The sequence below is a fragment of the Otolemur garnettii genome, unplaced genomic scaffold (genome assembly GCF_000181295.1).
Source record: "Otolemur garnettii isolate 467f Iridium unplaced genomic scaffold, OtoGar3 scaffold00021, whole genome shotgun sequence".
NCBI classification, from domain to species: Eukaryota; Metazoa; Chordata; class Mammalia; order Primates; family Galagidae; genus Otolemur; species Otolemur garnettii.
The window spans coordinates 8,059,553-8,079,001 of NW_003852416.1; the positions used below are offsets into that span (position 1 = coordinate 8,059,553).

The window sequence follows — 19,449 nt, forward strand, 5'->3', positions numbered from 1 at the left end:
CACGGTGCAGTCCTCAACCCGGCTTCCACGACTGTGCGGGGGGTGCAGAGGGAAAGGAGAGAGCGGGGCGGGAAGGGGAGAAGAGGAGGGAGGAGAGGGAAGGCGGGAAGGGAGGACGCGCAGGCGGCGGCCGAAGTTACCGTTCCCACCGCGCGCAGCTGGCGTCCTCTCAGTCCCACGGCAGCCAGCGTCCGGTAGCCGCTGCCGCCGAGAAAGCGAAAGTAAAAGCCCCGGAGCCGCGGAGGGAGGGGCCGCCGGGGCGGGTCGCGGGGCCGTGGGCACCGCCCCTGGCTCCGGGACAGTGCGCTCCGCAAAGGGGGCCCCAGGCAGTCACCCGACGGTGCTCTCTGCACCGCTGGCCACACGCCGAGTGGCACGGGCCGCCACTGGCGTCCTGTCCGGCGGTCTCCTCGGCAAAGTTGGCTGCACACACCGGGAAGCTCGCTAGGGACAGTCTGCAGAGATGGAAGGAGTCCCGCCAGCGCGCGGGACAGCACATTCTGCAAGACTGGCCACGCTCCAAGTGACCCAAAGAACGCAAACTTCACAGGGGCGTGCGATGATGGGGACGCTTGTCATATCACCTCCACTTCCCCGCCCTGGGTCTAGGTCTCGACCTAGGCCTCCTCACCAACGCGGGGACCAGTTCCCACTGCCGGCGGGCTCTTCCGCAGCCAGACCCACAACCCCAGCCCGTTATTGTTCGCGTCCCCCGGGGGCTCCGCGCTGGCACCTGCCTGCGTCACCTTCCCGGACGCCGACCCTTGGGCCAGCTGCGGGATCGCCGTGGTCTTCCGGCCTCCCGGATGGGGCCGTGCCGGGCGCCCTCCTTCGGGGCGCAGATCGCTAACCGCGTTGGGTAAGCCAGTACCCACTTCGCAACAACCTAGCAATGTGGCGCCAGAAACATTCCAGAAGTATTTGTTGTGCGCCCCCACGTGTCAGGCAGTGGGTATGTGGCTGTGAATGAGTCACGAGCGGGACGGAGAGCGCCGGCACTGGTTCCAGCTCCGGGGGACCTTACCTGCATCCCCAGAACCGCCCCATCTCCGTCTTCCTTCACTGCCCAAGGTTGTAAACTCGGCTTCCGATGCCTTTCTCCCCAAGACTGCTCAAGGAAGCATCTCACACTAAAGTGTGAATATCTGAAAAGAAACTGTAGTTTTATTCATACCAGAGATAAAATATTTGCTTTTAAGAACTACCAAAGCCTCGAGCGAAAGGCGGCATACAAGCTTAGCGGTGACACGGGGTGAGAACCACATCTTTTTGTTTGGTTGTTTTCGCTTGCGCCTGAGGCTTACAGATTCTCACCAGGTGAGGACACTTGCTTGGTTTGAACAAGGACTGGCCCCCACAAGTGTAAGGGAATAATTATTATACAATTGATTAATTGCTGTGAAAAATCCTGAATTCCTGAATATTTTTCACAGGTAGTAACACAGTATCTAATGTGGCCACATGACCATTCAGAACTCATGTCCCTGACTGGGTAAACGAAGCCATTCCAGCCACTAAGATAATTTACTTTGCAAAGAAATTCATAGTGAATTATTTGAGAAATGACTCCTATTGGCAAAGTAAGTTACTCTCTGATTTATCTAATTTGTAAATTTAGGATTTTGCAGGTTATTCTTGAAATACAGTGGAATTTAGAACCTTCATGAATAATGTCTACTCATTCTATAGATAAAGAATCTTGAGCTCAAGCAGTTGCCCAAATTACAAACTGGCTCGTGGCAGAACTACGATTAGGTTGCCCAGGAAAATAATAAATTTTCCATTCACAGGAAAGGCTTTGCCATAAATTATATGAAGCAAATGCTATATTACACTGTGTTAGCATGTAAGAATCCATAGCTGGCTCAAATGAGAGGTGGTTTGCAGGAAAACTTTCTTTTCCTGTTCTTTGCTATGGGCTGGTATTAGAAATTCCAAAATGAGTCTTCTGAGGCTGGCTTATCACAAGGAAGTATGGAAGGGAAGAAACCATCGTGAAATGTTCCCTCTCTAATCATTGTGCTGACACTGGATCCGAAAGCTAATCTCTTCTATAGTGTCTCCTTCCTATGTCACTCCAGCTTTGGGCCATGTAATCGTTTTATACTCCTGTCTATATTCACATACTTATAGCATGAACCCCCCATTTCAGAAAAATCCCCCTGCCTTCCCTATTTGGATGGCTTCCAAAGGACTGGCCTCATGGGTGCTTGTAGGCCAGTCCCTCTGGACCTTCCCTACAGCCCTCTCCTCCGGTAACCAGGCTGCTTGTAAGCTCCCCATCCCTACCCTGCTGGGCTTAGCACCCATGAGGGGTGACACCCTTAATGGCTTCTCTAATACTCTGCAAACTCTGGCCCCTGTTTAGGCACCAGCAGGCTTCTGCCAGGTGGGAAGCTCAGGGTCCAGGTGGAATCCCTTTCTTCCCTGAAAAGAGGCATTTCTGCTGCACCTGTTATCAATTGATTGCCTCCCAACTCAAAATTCACCCTTTCTGTCTGTTCTGTGAAAATTGAACTGGGCTCTTTAAGGGGCTCTCTTCCCGGGGGTCTTTGCCAGTGGCCTGGTGTTAAGCTTTGTCAGACATTATGGGATGGAGAGGGTTTTGCTTCTGGGTTCTGGTGTGTGATGTGCTCCTGCAGGGAAGGTTGGGTGGCCATCCTTTAGTGGAATAATGCAGAGGCACACCGTGCAATTTCTCAGAGAGTCCTGAACCAGATTGAGCCCCAGCTGCCCACAGTGGTCACTAGCTCAGAATATACCCTCTATTGACGCTTCTCTCTTCCCTGGCTCATTCTTCTTTAACCTTCACTCCTACTCCTGCCTCATGGGCCCACCTCCCAAATAACCTAGCTGCACCTAAGCCCTTGCTTTGGGGGAGAACCTGAATTAAAGAATGCACAAAACCCCCAGTGCAAGAGGGACAACTGCAATCTCCCCTGGGCACCAGTGAGAGTGAGGGGTCAGTAGCTGCCCTCTCACTTCATATTAATCATCTCTCCATCATTTCAAAACCAGTTCATATGTACAGCGCTGGAGGGCCTGGGAAGTGATGCAGGGCTAGGAGGAATTGCTTCACATCCTGGATGACTCAATCAAGGCACAACCCTCCCCCCCATCCCTGAAGTAGGGAGCCCATCATCCTCTGGATGAAATTTAAAATAGATAAATAGGGAGTGCTACCCTGAACCTCAAAAAGGAGTCCCGTTGCTCACTAATGTGCAACAAAAAGGCTGTGAGCTTTTCAGTCATGAGAAGCTCCCTATGAGTGAAAACAAAAAAGCCACAGCAACATGGGGCGGTGTTGGCAGAAGCTCTGTGGGATCTGGCCCCAAGCCTTGGTCCTGGGTGCTCTGCTGATCGGAGATACCTTGGCCTCACCTATCACAGGCCTGTCACTCCATGTGCCGCAGGCCCAGCTTTGGTAGTGGCAACTAGCTCCATGTGGACTCTGGTCATCTGCACATGGGCACAACCAGCAGCGTGTGGCTTCTGCTGCCCTTGGTGTTTTCCTGTTGGTGTTGAGGCATGAGGTGCTGTGGGTCTCCCTGGGTACATACACATGGAGGAGGAGGGGAGTTAACACCTAATGGAGCAAAACCCATGGCAGACAGGGACCAACAGATAAATTCTCCTCCCTATTCAGACATTCCTGAGTAGCAGTTGTTAATATGTCCCCTGGGAAGGCAGAGATCAAGTGGCCCAATGCACTTTATACCACGTGTGGCCACCTTGAGAACCAATCTTATACTTCCTGCCCTCTCCCATTCTAACTCTTGCTCCTGGATTACACTTCTGAGTAAAGCCTTTGCCTTGAGTTCTGTTTTCTGAAAAATCCAGGCTAAGACTATTGTTGTCTGAACCAATCCATAAGGCCAAAGGAACCTGGTATGCTCACTGGCCTAGGCTTAGACAGACTGATGTGATCATTGTCAAGAGGGAGGGGCCGTATGCAACTCAAGGCAGGGTATGGACCAGCCAAGGGTCTACCAAGGCCATGAAGGGAGTGTTAGTCTTGCCCTAGCAATGAACATTTACTTCCAGTTCCTTAAACTGGCCAATTTCTATTTCTAGGGTTGTTCTTGCTCATAATTTCTGGTATCTAATAAAGCAGAAATGATGGTACAAGTCAAATTTAATATTTCATTTTAGGAACCCTTATTTTCACAAATGTTACAGAGAATTTGTAGCAGCTACAGATTGTAATCACAACCTCAAGCAGAGAAGAAATGTCACATAGCTTTTCCTTTAAGTGTAATCTACCTTGATTCTTCAGCACTCTGAATTGGAGAAAAGGTCATTCCCAGTGATTATTGGGGCTTCTCCGAACTCCCCAGGTAAGGCTTGAGAAGTCCAGAATAGAGCAAAATTTCTGGGGGACCCTCTGGGTCTTTGTCCTGTGCCAGTTGCTATTCTCATTTGCTCAGGCTGGTGACAGCCCTGATGACATTTCAGCGTGAGAGGCTTTGCTGAGCCTGGAGCCTCTCCTTTGAGCTCCCTCCAAAGGCTGCCTTGTGCCCCAGTGGGAAAAACTCAGATTCCACCCTCTGTTTAGTCTCATGTGAGTTTGAACACTACTCTTATTCATTTGTACTTGAGAGCTTCTTCCTCCCCCCTGGCTGATTCAACTCAACACAAAAATAGTACTGGCCTCTCTCCGCCCTACCTGCAGACAGCAGCCTAATCTCAAAGCATTTAGGTCAGAGGTCACAAACTGGCAGACTGCGAGCCCAAGACTGCCCATAGCCCATATATTGTTTAATATATAAAACTGGAAATGTCATGTGTAAATGCAGATTTCTGCCTTCTCTGGAAAAATCAGAATATTCGGCAATGCTGGACTCTGATTCTTTTATGACAGTGGTCATCTAGGACTGGTGAGCCGTTGGTTTCTTCAAATGGGATATGCAATCAGGACTTCGCACCTGGCCTCTGTAAGCATTTTGGCATTAGTACTAAATTTATCTCATTTATTCAATAAATCCTCATCGAGCTCTTTTTAAGTGCCATTTCACCAGCAACTGAAAGCAGCGAGACGCTTCACAGAACCAGGACCAGAGATTTTGTCTTTAAGCCACCAAATTAAGGCCTGCAAGTCAAGGGAACAATCAGAAAGATCTTCTTGGAACATTCCAGGATAAAATGCAGAGGCTGAAACACCGGGTTTTCATTTGTTTTTATTTTTGCATTCCAGGAGAAGCTAAACACAAATTAATATTCAGTTTTTAGTTTCATTCTTCTGAACATTTTTAGTAGATAGAGCTAAAATTCAAAAATAGTATTTATCCTTCCCGGGGAGTGAATCAATCCCATGTTATTTCCTATATTTTTGGGAGCTGGCCTTTCTGCTTTAGTCATAGGCTGCCTAGAGCAAGCTTTTCTAATTTGATCGTCGGATGATGGGGTGGCATCTTCCCTTAGGTTCTTTTCTTGGGTAATGATCACAGCTAGTGTTAAACCACTCCATGCTGCCTGATCATACACCAGGATTTGGTTATCCACATAAACATGATGCTGTTGTGAGTTCATTTTTCTATTTAGAGAAGCGTGTCAGCTAGAAATACCTCCACCTTATTTCCCAGACGCATGCGTGCTGAGTGAGTTGCCAAAATAGCCCCTTGAGTAAGTGGCAGCTTTAAAAACCATCCAACTGCTGACTTCAAACTAGAAGGTCAGAAAAGGAACGTGGAAGTTGGATTGTGAACGATCAAGGTGCCCGCAGGAGTTTCATAGTTGTCAGGTTTTTTGGAGACTTGAACGACTTGACTGGGGGCTCTCTTTGGATTCCTTGCTTGTTGCCCGTCTCTCCCTCCTCCTCTTTGGACTTGAAGATGAATGTGCAGGCTTGCTCTCGGTGTGGGTATGGGGTTTACCCTGCTGAGAAGATCAGCTGTATAGATCAGGTCAGTAGGCATTTCTTGGCCTTTGGGAATAATAACAAAAATGGGAACTTTATCTTCTCCCATCTCCCTTCTCCCACGTGGGGCTTTTACAAACCGCAAGAAAAAGATGTCCTCTCCCACCTTTATTTAGTTCTACACATTTTTATTTCTTCTATGCTGTTTTGAAAAAAAAAGATACATTTATTTAACTGTGTGTTATTATAGCTGTGTGTGCTTTTTAATTTTTTAAATCACCATTTTATCCCTGAAGCTCAATTTGTTAACCCTAAAATATATAAGAATCTCGAGTCTAGGGGAAAAAGGGTAATTATTACATCTTTCCTATATGATTTCTAGATATGGCACAAAGCATGTTTTCACTGTGAAGTTTGCAAGATGATGCTGACTGTTAATAACTTTGTGAGTCACCAGAAAAAGCCGTACTGCCACGCGTAAGTGTCCGGTGCTCCTCCCTGCCACCTCTTGAGTTTTGTGTGTTTTTCAACAAGTGCCCAAGTGAAGGGTCACATCAGAGACTCCAGGGCTAAATCCAAGAAATGTCTTCCCCAAAGTGTTTACTTATATCCGATCATTGAAGAGAACTAAGGTGGGATTTTATGCAATGGGCAGAAACTTTCAAATTTCTTCTAAGTAAAAGAACAAATGTTTGCACTGTCACCTCATGTCCAATTATTAAATATTGTGCAGAAAACCATAATTGCCATGGATATACCTATAGAGTTTTAAAGTGTTTTAAGTAATTTCAGAATCATTTTCTCTTTTTTTCAGAAAGTTTACTAATGATCATTTCCAATTAAATTTGGACTTTGATTTATATATGTTGAATTTAATTGGTTTACCTTTTATTTTTTTTTCTGTAAGACTCATTGCCTGGAAAATCATGAACTATAAAGTTCATGATTAACTATGAATTATTAAGTTTTATGTTTATTGATTTTTTTATAAATGACTGTACCTTTAAGAATAGTCATCTTGGATAAAGTGTATTTCTAATTTTGGTTTATATCTGCTTTTTCTAGCCATAATCCTAAAAACAACACTTTCACCAGTGTCTATCATACTCCATTAAACTTAAATGTGAGGAAGTCTCCAGGGGCCTTTAGTGAGGTAGGTTGCTTAATTTTGCATGTGGGAGTTGGTGGGGGCTGAAGAGAGGATAGTTAAGGGGTACAAACATACAGTTCTAAGGGATAAGTTCTATTGTTTGATCACAGAGTAGGGTGACTATTGTTAACAACATAGTGTATATTTCAAAATAGCTAGAAGGACTTGTAGTGTTCCCAACACATAGAAATGATAAATGTTCAAGACAATTGGATACCCCAGACACCCTGACTTGATCATTACACATTCTATGCTGCACATTCCCCATAAACATGTACAAATATTATATATCAGTTTTTAAAAATAGAAAATCCCTTTGCTTAGGCTCCTGTTAGGTTTTTAAGTGTCCCCGTCTGTAGCGAACCTGCCCATTTCCACCACACACAATGCAAAGTGCATTTAAGGAGCAAGTGTTGCTGTTTGTCTTCCCATAAGATTTAGGGGCCAATATGCAGGATAATCTAGGTTGCATATTTGAGCTCCTTGATTCCAGGGTAATCTTTGCATCTGGCTAGTTCTGGACCCATGGATGACAATTTATAGAGTGTGGCCTAAATGCACTAGGTATTTAATATATAAAATGTGGTTTACATAATTGGAAAACATTACCGATCTTTTCTTCCCTTGCAATGCTTTGGTACGTAAAATTTAAAAACCTCTAATTCCGCACTCTGAAATCTCTCTGAATCCAGTAGTTGCTTGAGATTATTAGCAGCCTTTCTTACCTCTTTCCCCTTAGGGTGGAGACAGGTCAAAGATATTTTGATTCTGAAAAGATATTTGGTTTGAGAGGCAGATTTGGGATGGGAAGGTAGACAAGAAGTCCACACTGATAATCTGAACCTCTTGAAAGATCAATAATGTGCTGTCAGATAACCAGCTATATTGATGGGACTGTCACTCCAACTAAAATGATGAATCATTGCACTTCTCTCACTCATGCCCTCAAGAAGTTGCTCAGTGGGATGAAGTTTAGTGGCTTTCTAAAATTAGAAAATTGCTCACGAAGTGAAAGGCTCTCTAGTAATCTCCCTTGTCCCAGATCTCCTTCCCAATGTTTCCTCACTGAGTATTGACTCTCTTGCCTGCCCAGGCCTGCCTCCCACTCAAGCAAGTAAGTGTTAGATACAGCCAAGCCTGGCTGTGCAGCTTTCTACAAATCTACATAATAAAATACATTATTACACTAAGAGCTTTGCACTAATTGTGGGTTTATTATTACCATTATTTAATAGGCTTATATAGCTTTTACTGCAGACGTGCTTAATTCATTTAATGCACATGAAGTGAATATTATTATTATTCCATTTTATTGGTGAGGTAACTAAAGCTTGGAGAGTTGCACATATTAACATATTGATTCCTAAGGATTCACAAAGAATTAAGAATCCCTTAAGAATTCAAAATTGTAAATGGTGAATTACTGAGAAAGCTAATTCTTTTAGGATTTTATTTTTATCTTTTGATGTCTGAGGCCAGCTACGTGAAATTACAATAAATACTGAATTTCAATCTTACTTACCCAGAGTGCCAAGAACTCCACTAAGTTTTCTATATTCTTTGTATGTTATTCTTCATAAAACCTTCTGTGATATTACATTACAGTTGGGGAAACTGAGGCTGAGAAAGATGACGTACCCTGCCTGGTTTCACCCAACTAGTTGGACACAAATCCAGTTTGTTTTTATTCTTACTTTAGAACCTGTATTATCAGCTCCCTTTCATATATATCTAGAAGGTGGCAAACTCCCCAGAGGAAAAAGAGCACTCATTTGTATTTTCAAATATCCAGGTGTTTTTGCAGTTGTGTAGCCAGAATTTGGTGGATAGAACACAAGACAATGTACTTAGGCATCAGAATGCTATTTTCATGTTACACTCGCTATAGAGAGGTTCTACCCTAGGCCACACCTGGCTTGCCTCTACCTTAGAATCATACAACAGGTCACACAGTCCTTACCTGTCTTTGACATAGTAGTGAATTCACTTTCTTTTAACTTTGTATGACAGACCCAGCCTGGAGCAAGGCTAGGATTATCGCTGGCTCTATTTAAAGCCACAGACAGTGGTGCAAGGTTCCCAGGAGGCCTGTGTGTGTGTATGTGTTTGTATCCATGTTACAATGTGTGCATGTGTACACATGTGTGCATGTGTGGAATGTATGTGCATGTGTATATAGGTGTGATTATGTGCACACGTGCATACATGTGTGTGCATGTGTACGTGTATGTTCATGTGTACAGTGTACATGCATACAGTGTATGTGTACATGTGCATATGTGTGTATATGTGCATGCATGTGATGTACTTACATGTATATGTGTATATGATGTGTGTACATATGTGTGCATGTATGTGTGTGTAGTATGTGTGTGTATCTGTGTATATGAGTATATGTGTGTCTGGTGCCTGTGTATATATGTGTATATGATGTGTGTTTATGTGCATATGATGTGTGTACGTGTATGTGTACCAAAAAAGGTAACTCCTGAGATCACATTCTCCTTTCCCACCAGAGAAAAATTGAAATAGATAACCAGATCTCCCTAGGCCCCAGGTCTCACAACCACCCTAGGGTATATGACAGATTATCTTTGTATTCGCATGCATCTCTGAGGGACTTTGCCAAATAAATAAAGTACAAATGCATTGTGCATGTGCTAAAATTAAAAAAAAAAGGCATTTTTCAGTGAAGGTGAGGAAGGAGAAAGGTAGGGTAATGATTTGAATTGGCATCGGAAGCAGATCTACAGTTTTCTGTTTCCTAAATGTCACTCTTTAAAAAATAAACAAACATTACAAAGACAGAATCTCCTGTTTGGTTGGTGCGAGTGGAATTTTTGGTAGAACAAAATGCCTGGGTTCTCTTCTATTCAGAGAGAGCGCATTAGCCCTTAGTGCTCCCTTACCCCACTAGTAGAATTTGTGACTTTTTTTTGCTCTGTGTATTTCCTCAGTGTGATTGTGAATGTCATAAACGGTCTCTAGGGGAGAAACCCCTCCCCAGGGGTGGCTTTGTCTTGAGGGAGGAGGGCAGCAAATGCAGCTATTTGGACGGGGATGGACTGTCTATTGGTCATGTGTTTCTGATTCCTTAAGTACGTGGTTCTCAAGGAGGATAGTTTAACCCCCATGAGACATTTGTCTGGGGACATGCTGATTGTCACAGTGGGGTGGGGCATGTACCATTCTATCTGGAGGGCAGAGCCCAGGAATGTTGTTAAACATCTTGAGATGCTCAAGCTGGTCCCCTGCAACAATCATTAACTAGCCCACCATATTAGTGTTGCTATTTGTAGCCAAGAATCCCTGCCTTAATTCTGTACAGTGTTCATGATAGTCTCTTAAAATACATGGGGAAAAGCTTGTGAAAATCTCTCAATTCGTATATTCAAAAAATATACCCATGGGAGCTGTATTAAACACCATTAAGCAGCAGCAAACCCAGAAAGTCAGTGACAGAAAGTGCCTTTGCTAGGAAACTAGAATTCCTTGGGTTTAAACTTTTCTCTGAACTTGTTTCATTATCTGGATTTAAACTTCAGCTAGTAAATATTTCAGATTTCTAGGCCTCATTTAAGATCTAAGAATACTATCTTGATTTGGGTCTGAGACCTTTTTTTCCTTCTATGGTTAATGCTTTTTATGTTCTCTTTAAGAAATCTTTGCCTATCCCAAGGTCACGAAGATGTTGTAGAGATGTCAGTCTTCCCCAAAATTCATCTATACATTCAGTGCAGTCCCAGTCAAAATCCTGGTGCTTTTTTGTAGAAATTGACAGACTGATTCTGAAATGTATAGGAAAACACAAAGGTTCTAGAATAGCCAAGAAATCTTGAAGAACAAAACTGAAGAAGGTAGGTTACCAGATTTCAAGACTTATAAAAGCAGGAGTAATTAACTCCACATAGGGTTGGCACAAGAATAGACCAACAGACCCGGGGATTACAATAAAGGTCTGGAAGTAGAGCTGTGGTTATATGGTCCCTTGAATCATGACAAAGACACCACTGCAATTCAATGCGGCAAGAATGATGTTCCAACAAATGGTCCTGGAGTGATTGGGTACTTATACAGAAGAAAATGAACCTTGACGCCTATCTCAACCTATACTCAAAAATTAACTCGAGGCATATTATAAATCAAGGTAACATTATAAAGCATAGGACAATACTCCTGTGAAATCAGGGAGCCAGCATTTTAATAAGCTCCCTGGGTGATAGTTACAGACTAAAGTTAAGACCCTGCTGCTCTAATGTCCAGTGTTTTCTGGGGTTCCTCTTGCCTGAATACTTTGTGCTGTGTGATAAGCTTATAGGGACTTTATTTCAGTCTTTTTAATTGTACTGCTCAATAGAGCTTTGCACACAGCAGGCGCTGTATATGTGCTACCTGGCTGGTGGTGGAGATGAAACTGCAGTGAGACGGATGGCACAGCACGTATCGTCGTGCAGTTCAGATGTTTTATAGTTGAGATTTAGGACAATCCCGCAATTTCAGCTAGGCATTATTTGTTTATGTTTCTTTCTCTTTTCTGATGGAAACATTACTGACAACATCTTTACTGTGCAGATCCATGACCAAGAAGATGGTGAACGCTTTAAGTCTGTTTTTCACTGGGACATGAAATCTAAGGATGCACCTAACAGGCCACCACTCGTGAATGAGGTAAGAGAAGGGTGATAGATGGATTTGGGAAAAGAAAGAGGAATGACATACGTATGCAAATGAAGTGTGTTATTACCATTATTATTTCTACAGAAAATCTATTAGGTCTTCTTTTATCCAGTTGGTAATTCTGGCTGTCTATGGAAGACCTCCACCCACGTATCCTACTATCCTCTCAACTCCATCTGCTCTAGCTCAAGTTCATTGTCTTCTCCCTTCCAACCACTATATCTTGAGGATGTTTTCACATTAGCACCCTTTTAAGCTATCATGGACGGGTGTATCATGGGTGCACCATTAAGAATGGATGTCTAGTACCATGCTATCCCTATTAATAGACAAGGTTATTTCCTATTCTTTTCTTATTATGAAGTTGCAGTGAACAACCTCGTTCAGGATCTCTTTTGGATACAAATAAGTGTTTCTCTAGAATAGATCATGAACATGGGGTTGTTAGGTCAAGGGGTACATGCCTTTTTAATTTTAAAGAAGATCATCAACTTGCTTTCTGAAATACCTGTACCGTTTATACTTTCAAAGGCAGAGTATGAGAATTCCTCTTCCCCCACACTCTCACCAGCACTTGGTATTAACAGAAAAATATTTTGATAATCTCTATCTTGTTGTTTTAATTTAGATTTCTGTGATTGTAAGCATGGTTGGGCATGTTTTCACACATGAGTTATCTGGCTTTCCTGATCTCCAAAGGCTGGTTCTACACATCCTGTCTAGTTTGCCCCCCTCATCCAAGCCCACCTGGCTCCCCATCTCTTTCCCTCAAGTCCAGCCAAACCTAGTTCCTTATGGTCCTTCAACCGATCACATCATTGCCTTCATACATTTATTTACAGCATCCCACAGTCTGGAGTTTACTCACCAACTAGTTACCATGTCTGTTACGTTACAGGCTTTCAGGGTATATCAATGAGCAAAACATGAGATCCTTGCCCTCATGGAGCTGACCTTCTAGAGCCCAGGCCCTTTTTTCTCCCTTGGCCTTTTCTGACTGACCTCAGCCCTAGAGGTCCAGCTCAACTTCCACCTTCCTGCCCCTAAGGGGGCCCATCTGATACAGACTGTTTTTTAAAAACTTCAGTATTATTCATCATCTGTACACTATATTTAGCACAACAACACAAATGTTGTTCAGTTGTTTTTTGTCTTGCTTATTGGTTTTATCTCACAAGATGGGTCCCAAGGAAGGTCCTTAAAGGAGGAACTCTGATTTCATTTTTTTTTTCTCTATTGTCAGTTTTCAGGCCCATAATGGGTAGTGGGGTAATAAACCTTGTCTGAATAATGCTGATTCATCTAAGATTTCTTGGTGGAATGATGAGCAAAGAAGTGTTCAGCTATATTTCTTTGTAGGAATGTTTATATGACATAGCAAATCTCAGAGAGCTCGATCACTTAGGATATTAGATCATTTTTTAGGCTGCAAAAGTTAAGCATTTTAGTTAGCTGAATGTACCAGTAGGAGTTCATGGTTTTTAGGGGATATCTTATATTGATAACGTATGTGAATGTTGCTGGAAAGGTAGAAGGATCTTGCCAACCAAATACATGAGGCGTGTGTTTGTAGGTATTTGCATGCTTCCTTTGTAGACAGCCTATTGGACTGAATATGGGGAAGGGAATGCTTGGTGCCCAGGAGCTCTGCCAGACCCTGAAATCGTAAGGATGGTTGAAGCTCGAAAGTCTCTTGGTGAGGTAAGGGCCCTAGAAATTACTTCATTGTTTAGTTAACAATTATTTCGAATGTTTATTTTTAAGGTTGTGGTAGACAGAATAATGCCCCCACTACCCTAGAGATTCTCACGTTCTGGGCCCTTGAACCAGGAGGGCGAGAATCAGAGAGAAGGTGGTGACAAGCAGGGTACCAGTCACGTAGGGCAAGAGCCAAAGACTGTGGGGGCTTATAGAAGCTGGGAAAGGAAAGGAACTGAGTCTCCTCCAGAATCTCCAGAAGAACCAGATCAGATGGCCCCTTTCAAAGTACTGACCTCCCAAACCATAGAAGAGACCCCAGTGGGCTTCCATGGAGGAAAGGCAGTTTTAGCTCAGATTGTAGAGATCCCCAATTATTCATATGCAGAGTCCTCAAGATGTCCCTACACGCCCTGAAGAATGTGATTTGGAAAATATTGTTAGTCTTCATGACATTTCCTTTAGAAAATGGAAAGAAAATACTAGAAACACAAACGCTGAGATGATATGTCTTCTCATCATCAGATAATATCAGAACATAATCAATCATTAGAAAGACATTTTACTCCCAGTGCAGTAGGACCATCTCTAGCAGATGAGGTTATGGAAAAGTGTCCTTCTTATCAATGGCTGTGTTATCATACAGATCTTTGAGTCAAAGGACATGTTTTGATATAAGCATTGAGAGGGAACCCTTTCAAGCAGATGGTACCAGCCATGTAGGGCAAGAACCAAAGAACATGGGGGCTTCTAAAAGCTGGAATACGAATTTTTCTAGAAATATGAATTTTTCAGTATTATTGGTGTTATTCAAATCCCTGGGTGAATTCCATTTTCAAATTTATTCCACGTGATTGAAATATTTTCCAACTACCTTATGAATCCAGTTTCCCTGACTTTATCGGCGTTCTCACCAATAAAGTTTATCTGTTAGTTCTCCCCCAATATCATGTTAGTCCTCATGCTAACATTGGCTCTGCCCAGCAGGAGTACACAGAAGACTGTGAGCAACAGAGGGGCAAAGGAAGCTTTCCAGCCATGATCACACCTGCCTATCAAAGAGCCAAGAAAGCCAACCAGCTTGCCAGCCAGGTGAGGGTCTACATGGGTGGCCACCATCTATTCAGCGAATTTTCATTATTAATGAACCCCGTGATTCTGGGAAAAGGCAGTAAGAAAGTGCTTTGGGGCAGTAGGTGTCATTAGGGTTGCATTGTGGAGAAAACTGTGTTCTCACCTTTCCCCTATCAGTTGTCCTATGTGCCTTGATGAGGCCACATCTATAAAATGGAGAGAAGACCATGTAGCTCACCCTAAGGCTGGACCAAACAATTTCTTGAGATTGACTTAGCATTAAGGATCTTTAACTGGATGTCAGATCTCAAGAGTATCATGGGTTATTGGGTAAAAGCTCAGATTTTTGGAGCCAGCATGCTGAGATTTGAATCCTGGCTCTGTCACTTAGTAGTTGTGTGACAATGGAAAAATTACTTATGTCCTCCTTGGCTTCCCATTTGTAAGGTGGAGAAAACATTAGTCCTGCCAAATGTGACTGTTATGGAGATTAAGGGAGTTAATATTTGTTCAAGTGTGGTAAGTACCTGGCAGTCTCTTAGACTTAGCACATTAGCATAGATGTTTTTTGAGGAGGAGCCCATGAAGCAAGCTATAGAAGATTTGCCATGGTTCGTGTTGAGCACAGCCAGCTGGCACAGCTTCCGGAGGGCCTCAAGGAGAGGTCCTCATGGAGAGGCTGTGGGGTGGATGCGCCCTTAACCTTAACCCTGTGCTGTCTCCCCATTAGGTGGAATACAAGAGAGGACACGATGAGCGAATCTCTAGGTTCACCACGGTGGCAGATACCCCTGAGCTGCTACGGGCCAAGGCAGGGGGACAGCTTCAAAGCGACGTAAGAAATGAATGTGTGGTGTTCATTTAAGATTCCTCATTCTTCCTGGAGGGGTGGGATGGGAGAATGTAAGAGGCATCCCAGTCCTAGTGGGATGAACTTTCTAAGGTCAAGGATAGTCAAGTCCAATAAGTCAGCCAGCACAGACCTTGTGAAAACTTTGCTCCAGAGAGGAAACTTTAGGTCAGATTAGTACTAAACTCAATGTTTCTGGTTAATCTGAAAGACATTTCTCTTGCCACCACAAGTTAGAGAACATAATTCCTAAAGAAGTTTTACTACTTGCCTTTTCATAGTCCAAATGTACTGCAGCGTAATAAGACCAAGTATTTAATGTTGCAAATAGAAGGCTGAAGCATACATCCAGCTTCACCTTAATAAGTGGTTTCCACTTGCTTTAGCCTAGATCTGGGGTTGAGAAGCTTCTCCTGTTTCCCAGACTTAACTGGCAGCTCTTCAGGGACAGGAGATTTATTCCTCTGCCCAGGCCCACTGCCTGGCCCACACCAGGGGCTGAACAAGTTTGTGCTGAGTTTCACATTGAGGGTCTCCATGTGCCAGGCCCTGCTCTGGACATTGGGAATATAAAGATGTGGAAGATGCACATGGTCCATCAAGCTGTTGGCTAATTACATGCCCTAAGAGCTGTCTGACCATTTAAGAAAATTTAATTAGAGCGTTTAAAGGTCCCACTTCAGGAGATACACAGGATGCCATGGGAGCCCTTAGCAAGGCACCTCACTAACATTGTCTAGTAGATAGTGAAATTGGGGCACATGATTCACTCCTTTCTTTTTTTCCATTTTCCAGGTGAGATACACAGAGGACTATGAACAACAGAGAGGAAAGGGAAGTTTCCCTGCTATGATCACACCTGCTTATCAGATAGCCAAAAGGGCCAATGAGCTGGCAAGTGACGTAAGTGTCCATAATGATGTCACATTAGGGAGGAAGAGGGACGTTAACCTGGGTCTGGGGAGTGCAACTTCCTGTCTACTTTTGCATTTACCCTGGAGCCAGGAAAGAGCTTTGCTTCATAGTTTTCCATCATTTTCACCATGACAGCAATCTGACACTTTTGTGGCTAAGACATACTTCTTAGACCCAAGCAAGAAAGAATATTCCACAAGACATTGACTTTTACTCCCTTGGCTCTTATGCATGGGAGGCTAAATTCTTTTTTTTTTTTTTTTGAGACGGAGCCTCAAGCTGTCCCCCTGGGTAGAGTGCCATGGTATCACGCTCACAGCGAGCTCCAACTCCTGGGCTCAAGCGAGTCTCCTGCCTCAGGCTCCCAAGTAGCTGGGACTACAGACGCCCGCCACAGCGCCTGGCCATTTTTTTTTTGGTTGCAGCCATCATTATTGTTTGGCGGGCCCGGGCTGGGGATTCAAACCCGCCACCTTAGGTGTATGTGGCTGGCGCCTTAGCCGCTTGAACCACAGGTGCCGAGCCGGAAGGCTAAATTCACTGGCTGGGTCCTTTCTCTTCAAACAGGTGAGGTACCATCAACAATATCAAAAAGAAATGAAGGGAATGGCTGGTTCAGCCATTGGTGCTGAGGGCGTGCTGACAAGGGAATGTGTAGACCAGTATGGCCAGGTACGTGGAAAAATGACCTCCTGGTAGACTGTCCTTTTCCATGGTCAGTTCTCAGTTTGACGTTCCCCCCAAATAACCAGGCTGTGACACACCTGTTGCCACTTAATCAGAAGTGGGACTAAGATTTGTCTTTGCCCTAATTATGAAAGGTAGATTTTCCAAGCTAGAAGAAAGTAGTGGAAAAACAGTAATAGACGGCTCACCTTGACCAACTTAGGAAAACAGATTGAAGTACGTTTCTGTTCATTTCTTTGTTTTAAAATAAAGGACCTATACCAATTTGGTGGCTTGGCCAAGTATAAAGCATTCTCATCTATCCAATGAAGAACCATCTCAAGGACTAAGACTGGCTGTGTTTAACCGGTCACAGCATAAGTATGAAAGGTTCAAAATGTACATCTTGAAAAGTATTGAGCATTTTACTGAGAAGCAGGATGGATTTTCCTAGAAAGTTCCTAGATAAAGCACCAGGCCAGAGATTGCAAACTCTGTTCCCAATTTCACTCTTCAAATGAACTCTATCTTGACAGGAAGTAGGAAGGTCAAGATTACGACTATGAGCTCATTTTTACTTGCACACATCCCTATGCATTTTCCTTTATTAGCTATGTATCATAGGGGAGAAAGGAAGCTTTGTTTGTTCACAGTTGCAAGTAACAAATATTGGAAGAAGAAGCGTGTCTAGTGAAAAGCACATTCAATGAGTTTAAGTGACTTTTTTTCTGTAACTGGACAGTTGTTTGAATTATTCGGCTGCAAGTAGCCTGTTTACAGTATATATGACTTACAAAAGGAAGCAGGTAGAATTAATTTCTCTTCTGTAGAAAAACAAGTTGCCATAATTGGGTACATTTTCATCTGAGTCTTAAGACGTATATAAGGGTAGGCTGTGACCTCTTGGCAAATGTCTCCTGGAGCACAAATGCTTGGTTTTGAATTAAAAAGGCCATTTTATCAGCTAGTCTAAGTTAATTAAATGGCTTCTTGGTGCTTTAAAGTCAGAGATAATGTGTTTTTACAGACTTCATGTTTTAAATATGTTGTTTGGAAGGCTCAGGACAACTTGGAAAAATCAGGTTTATTAAAAAAAATATTTGATGAAAAATATTTTGTTTTAAACTTGGGTAGTCCTATCTACCATGAGGCAAATACACCCGTGTCATTTTGTATGTGCACCTGGACATGTGTATACACACAGACGAAATGGAGCTTCATGGCGTCACAGACGGTTCTTGATGATTAGGATGCTTTGATGGAAGTTTTCAGTCCTGATAACAACAAATACAAGAAGCAAAGCGGGTGTTGTTCCGTAGCCCTGTAAGCAGCTGTTGAGAAGACCCAGTCGACTGTGGCATTTCACTGTGCGATTTAGCGTGACTTGCCAGGCCATGAGGAGGAGGAGTGAGGGAGAAGCAGGCAGGCAGATAAACTATAAATATCTGCAGTGCCTTAAATGCCAGGCGATTCGTTCTTCTTTTTCATTAGAAACTAGACTCATTAAAAAGGCTATACCATGTCATCAATAGGATTAAGCGTCTTACAAAAAGACACACATACAACCTATAGACGTATGTACATATAGATACAGTGCAGGGGTTAAAATAAAGTTATAAACATAAACCTATAGAGCAGATGACAAAACCATAGAGTATATTACCAAAGAATTTGAGAGCAGAAATTCTGGTATCCAAGGAAGGAGGAGAACCAAGGGTAAGCAGTTTTAACTACTGACCAAAAGGAGCCTGGATGTTCTGATTTGGCCCAAATGTGTGCTAGAGCCCAAACCTGGTGCTGGAGATAGGTGGATCTCCAGCTGTGGAGAAGGCCGTGGGGAGATGGAGACATGAGCCCCAGGGACACAATACGGGCTGCTCCAGATTTGTGACCAAAATGCAGTGAGGATGCAGATGACGGAGGGGCTGATTCTGCTTAGGGCAGGTCCCGGGGTGAGGGACCTCCCCAAGGAGAAGGTTCCATCTAAGTGGGGTTTTGAAGTACATCTACCAGCCTGGGAAGGGTCACCCCAGTCATGTGCTCACAGGTTTGTGAAAGAGATTTCCTTTTGTGGGAATGGGTTGGTGGCATGGGGAAGAGAAAAAGGAATGTAAGACTAAGATTATAATCCTTAGTGTGCAAAATACATTTTGTCCCATTTCAGGTAATCTTATAACAATCTGTAGGTTATCCTCCCAAATGACAAACATTTTATGGTAATGCTCCTTTTCTGGTTATGTGACACGGGAGAAGACAGCCTTTTGGGATACAGAGGGATGCTGTGACCAGGATCTGCCCCTCAGCCTGAGTGAGGTAGTGCTGGAGACCACCGACCAACAAAGGCCTTCCCTGGTGTCACTTAAGAAATGAATATTCCAAACACACAGGCTTGGGAGAGGGATAAGGGACCTTGATTTATCCAGTGGAAATAATGATGATGATCATGGTGACAGTTACCATTTACTTAGGGCTGACTGCTGGTCTGCCATCCTGACCACCACGTGGGCATCACTGAGTGTCCAGGGTGGATGGGCCGCTGTGGGAACAGACTCCAGGAGTGTT

General features: G+C 43.5%; 2 protein-coding genes across 7 annotated transcripts in view; one reads left to right on the forward strand and one right to left on the reverse strand.

Moving 5' to 3' along the window:
* Positions 1–189, reverse strand: part of CASP7 (caspase 7) — a 39,775-nt gene extending 39,586 nt beyond the window's left edge. The window contains exon 1 of the mRNA XM_003787154.3: positions 141–189. The gene's annotated coding sequence lies outside the window, so the exon portion shown is untranslated. The remainder of the gene's footprint in view (positions 1–140) is intronic.
* A 5,393-nt stretch (positions 190–5,582) lies between these two features.
* Positions 5,583–19,449, forward strand: part of NRAP (nebulin related anchoring protein) — a 67,154-nt gene continuing 53,287 nt past the window's right edge. For 4 of the 6 annotated variants that reach the window (XM_023511631.1, XM_003787156.3, XM_023511630.1 and 1 more), the window contains exons 1-9: positions 5,638–5,903; positions 6,240–6,334; positions 6,923–7,010; positions 11,580–11,675; positions 13,281–13,385; positions 14,370–14,474; positions 15,187–15,291; positions 16,102–16,209; positions 16,789–16,893. In XM_023511631.1, coding sequence (XP_023367399.1) covers positions 5,832–5,903; positions 6,240–6,334; positions 6,923–7,010; positions 11,580–11,675; positions 13,281–13,385; positions 14,370–14,474; positions 15,187–15,291; positions 16,102–16,209; positions 16,789–16,893 — 879 coding nt within the window. In that variant the 5' untranslated portion in view covers positions 5,638–5,831. Of the gene's footprint in view, positions 5,904–6,239; positions 6,335–6,922; positions 7,011–11,579; positions 11,676–13,280; positions 13,386–14,369; positions 14,475–15,186; positions 15,292–16,101; positions 16,210–16,788; positions 16,894–19,449 lie in introns of all 6 variants that reach the window. The other 2 variants (XM_003787155.3, XM_023511627.1) reach the window with 1 other exon arrangement.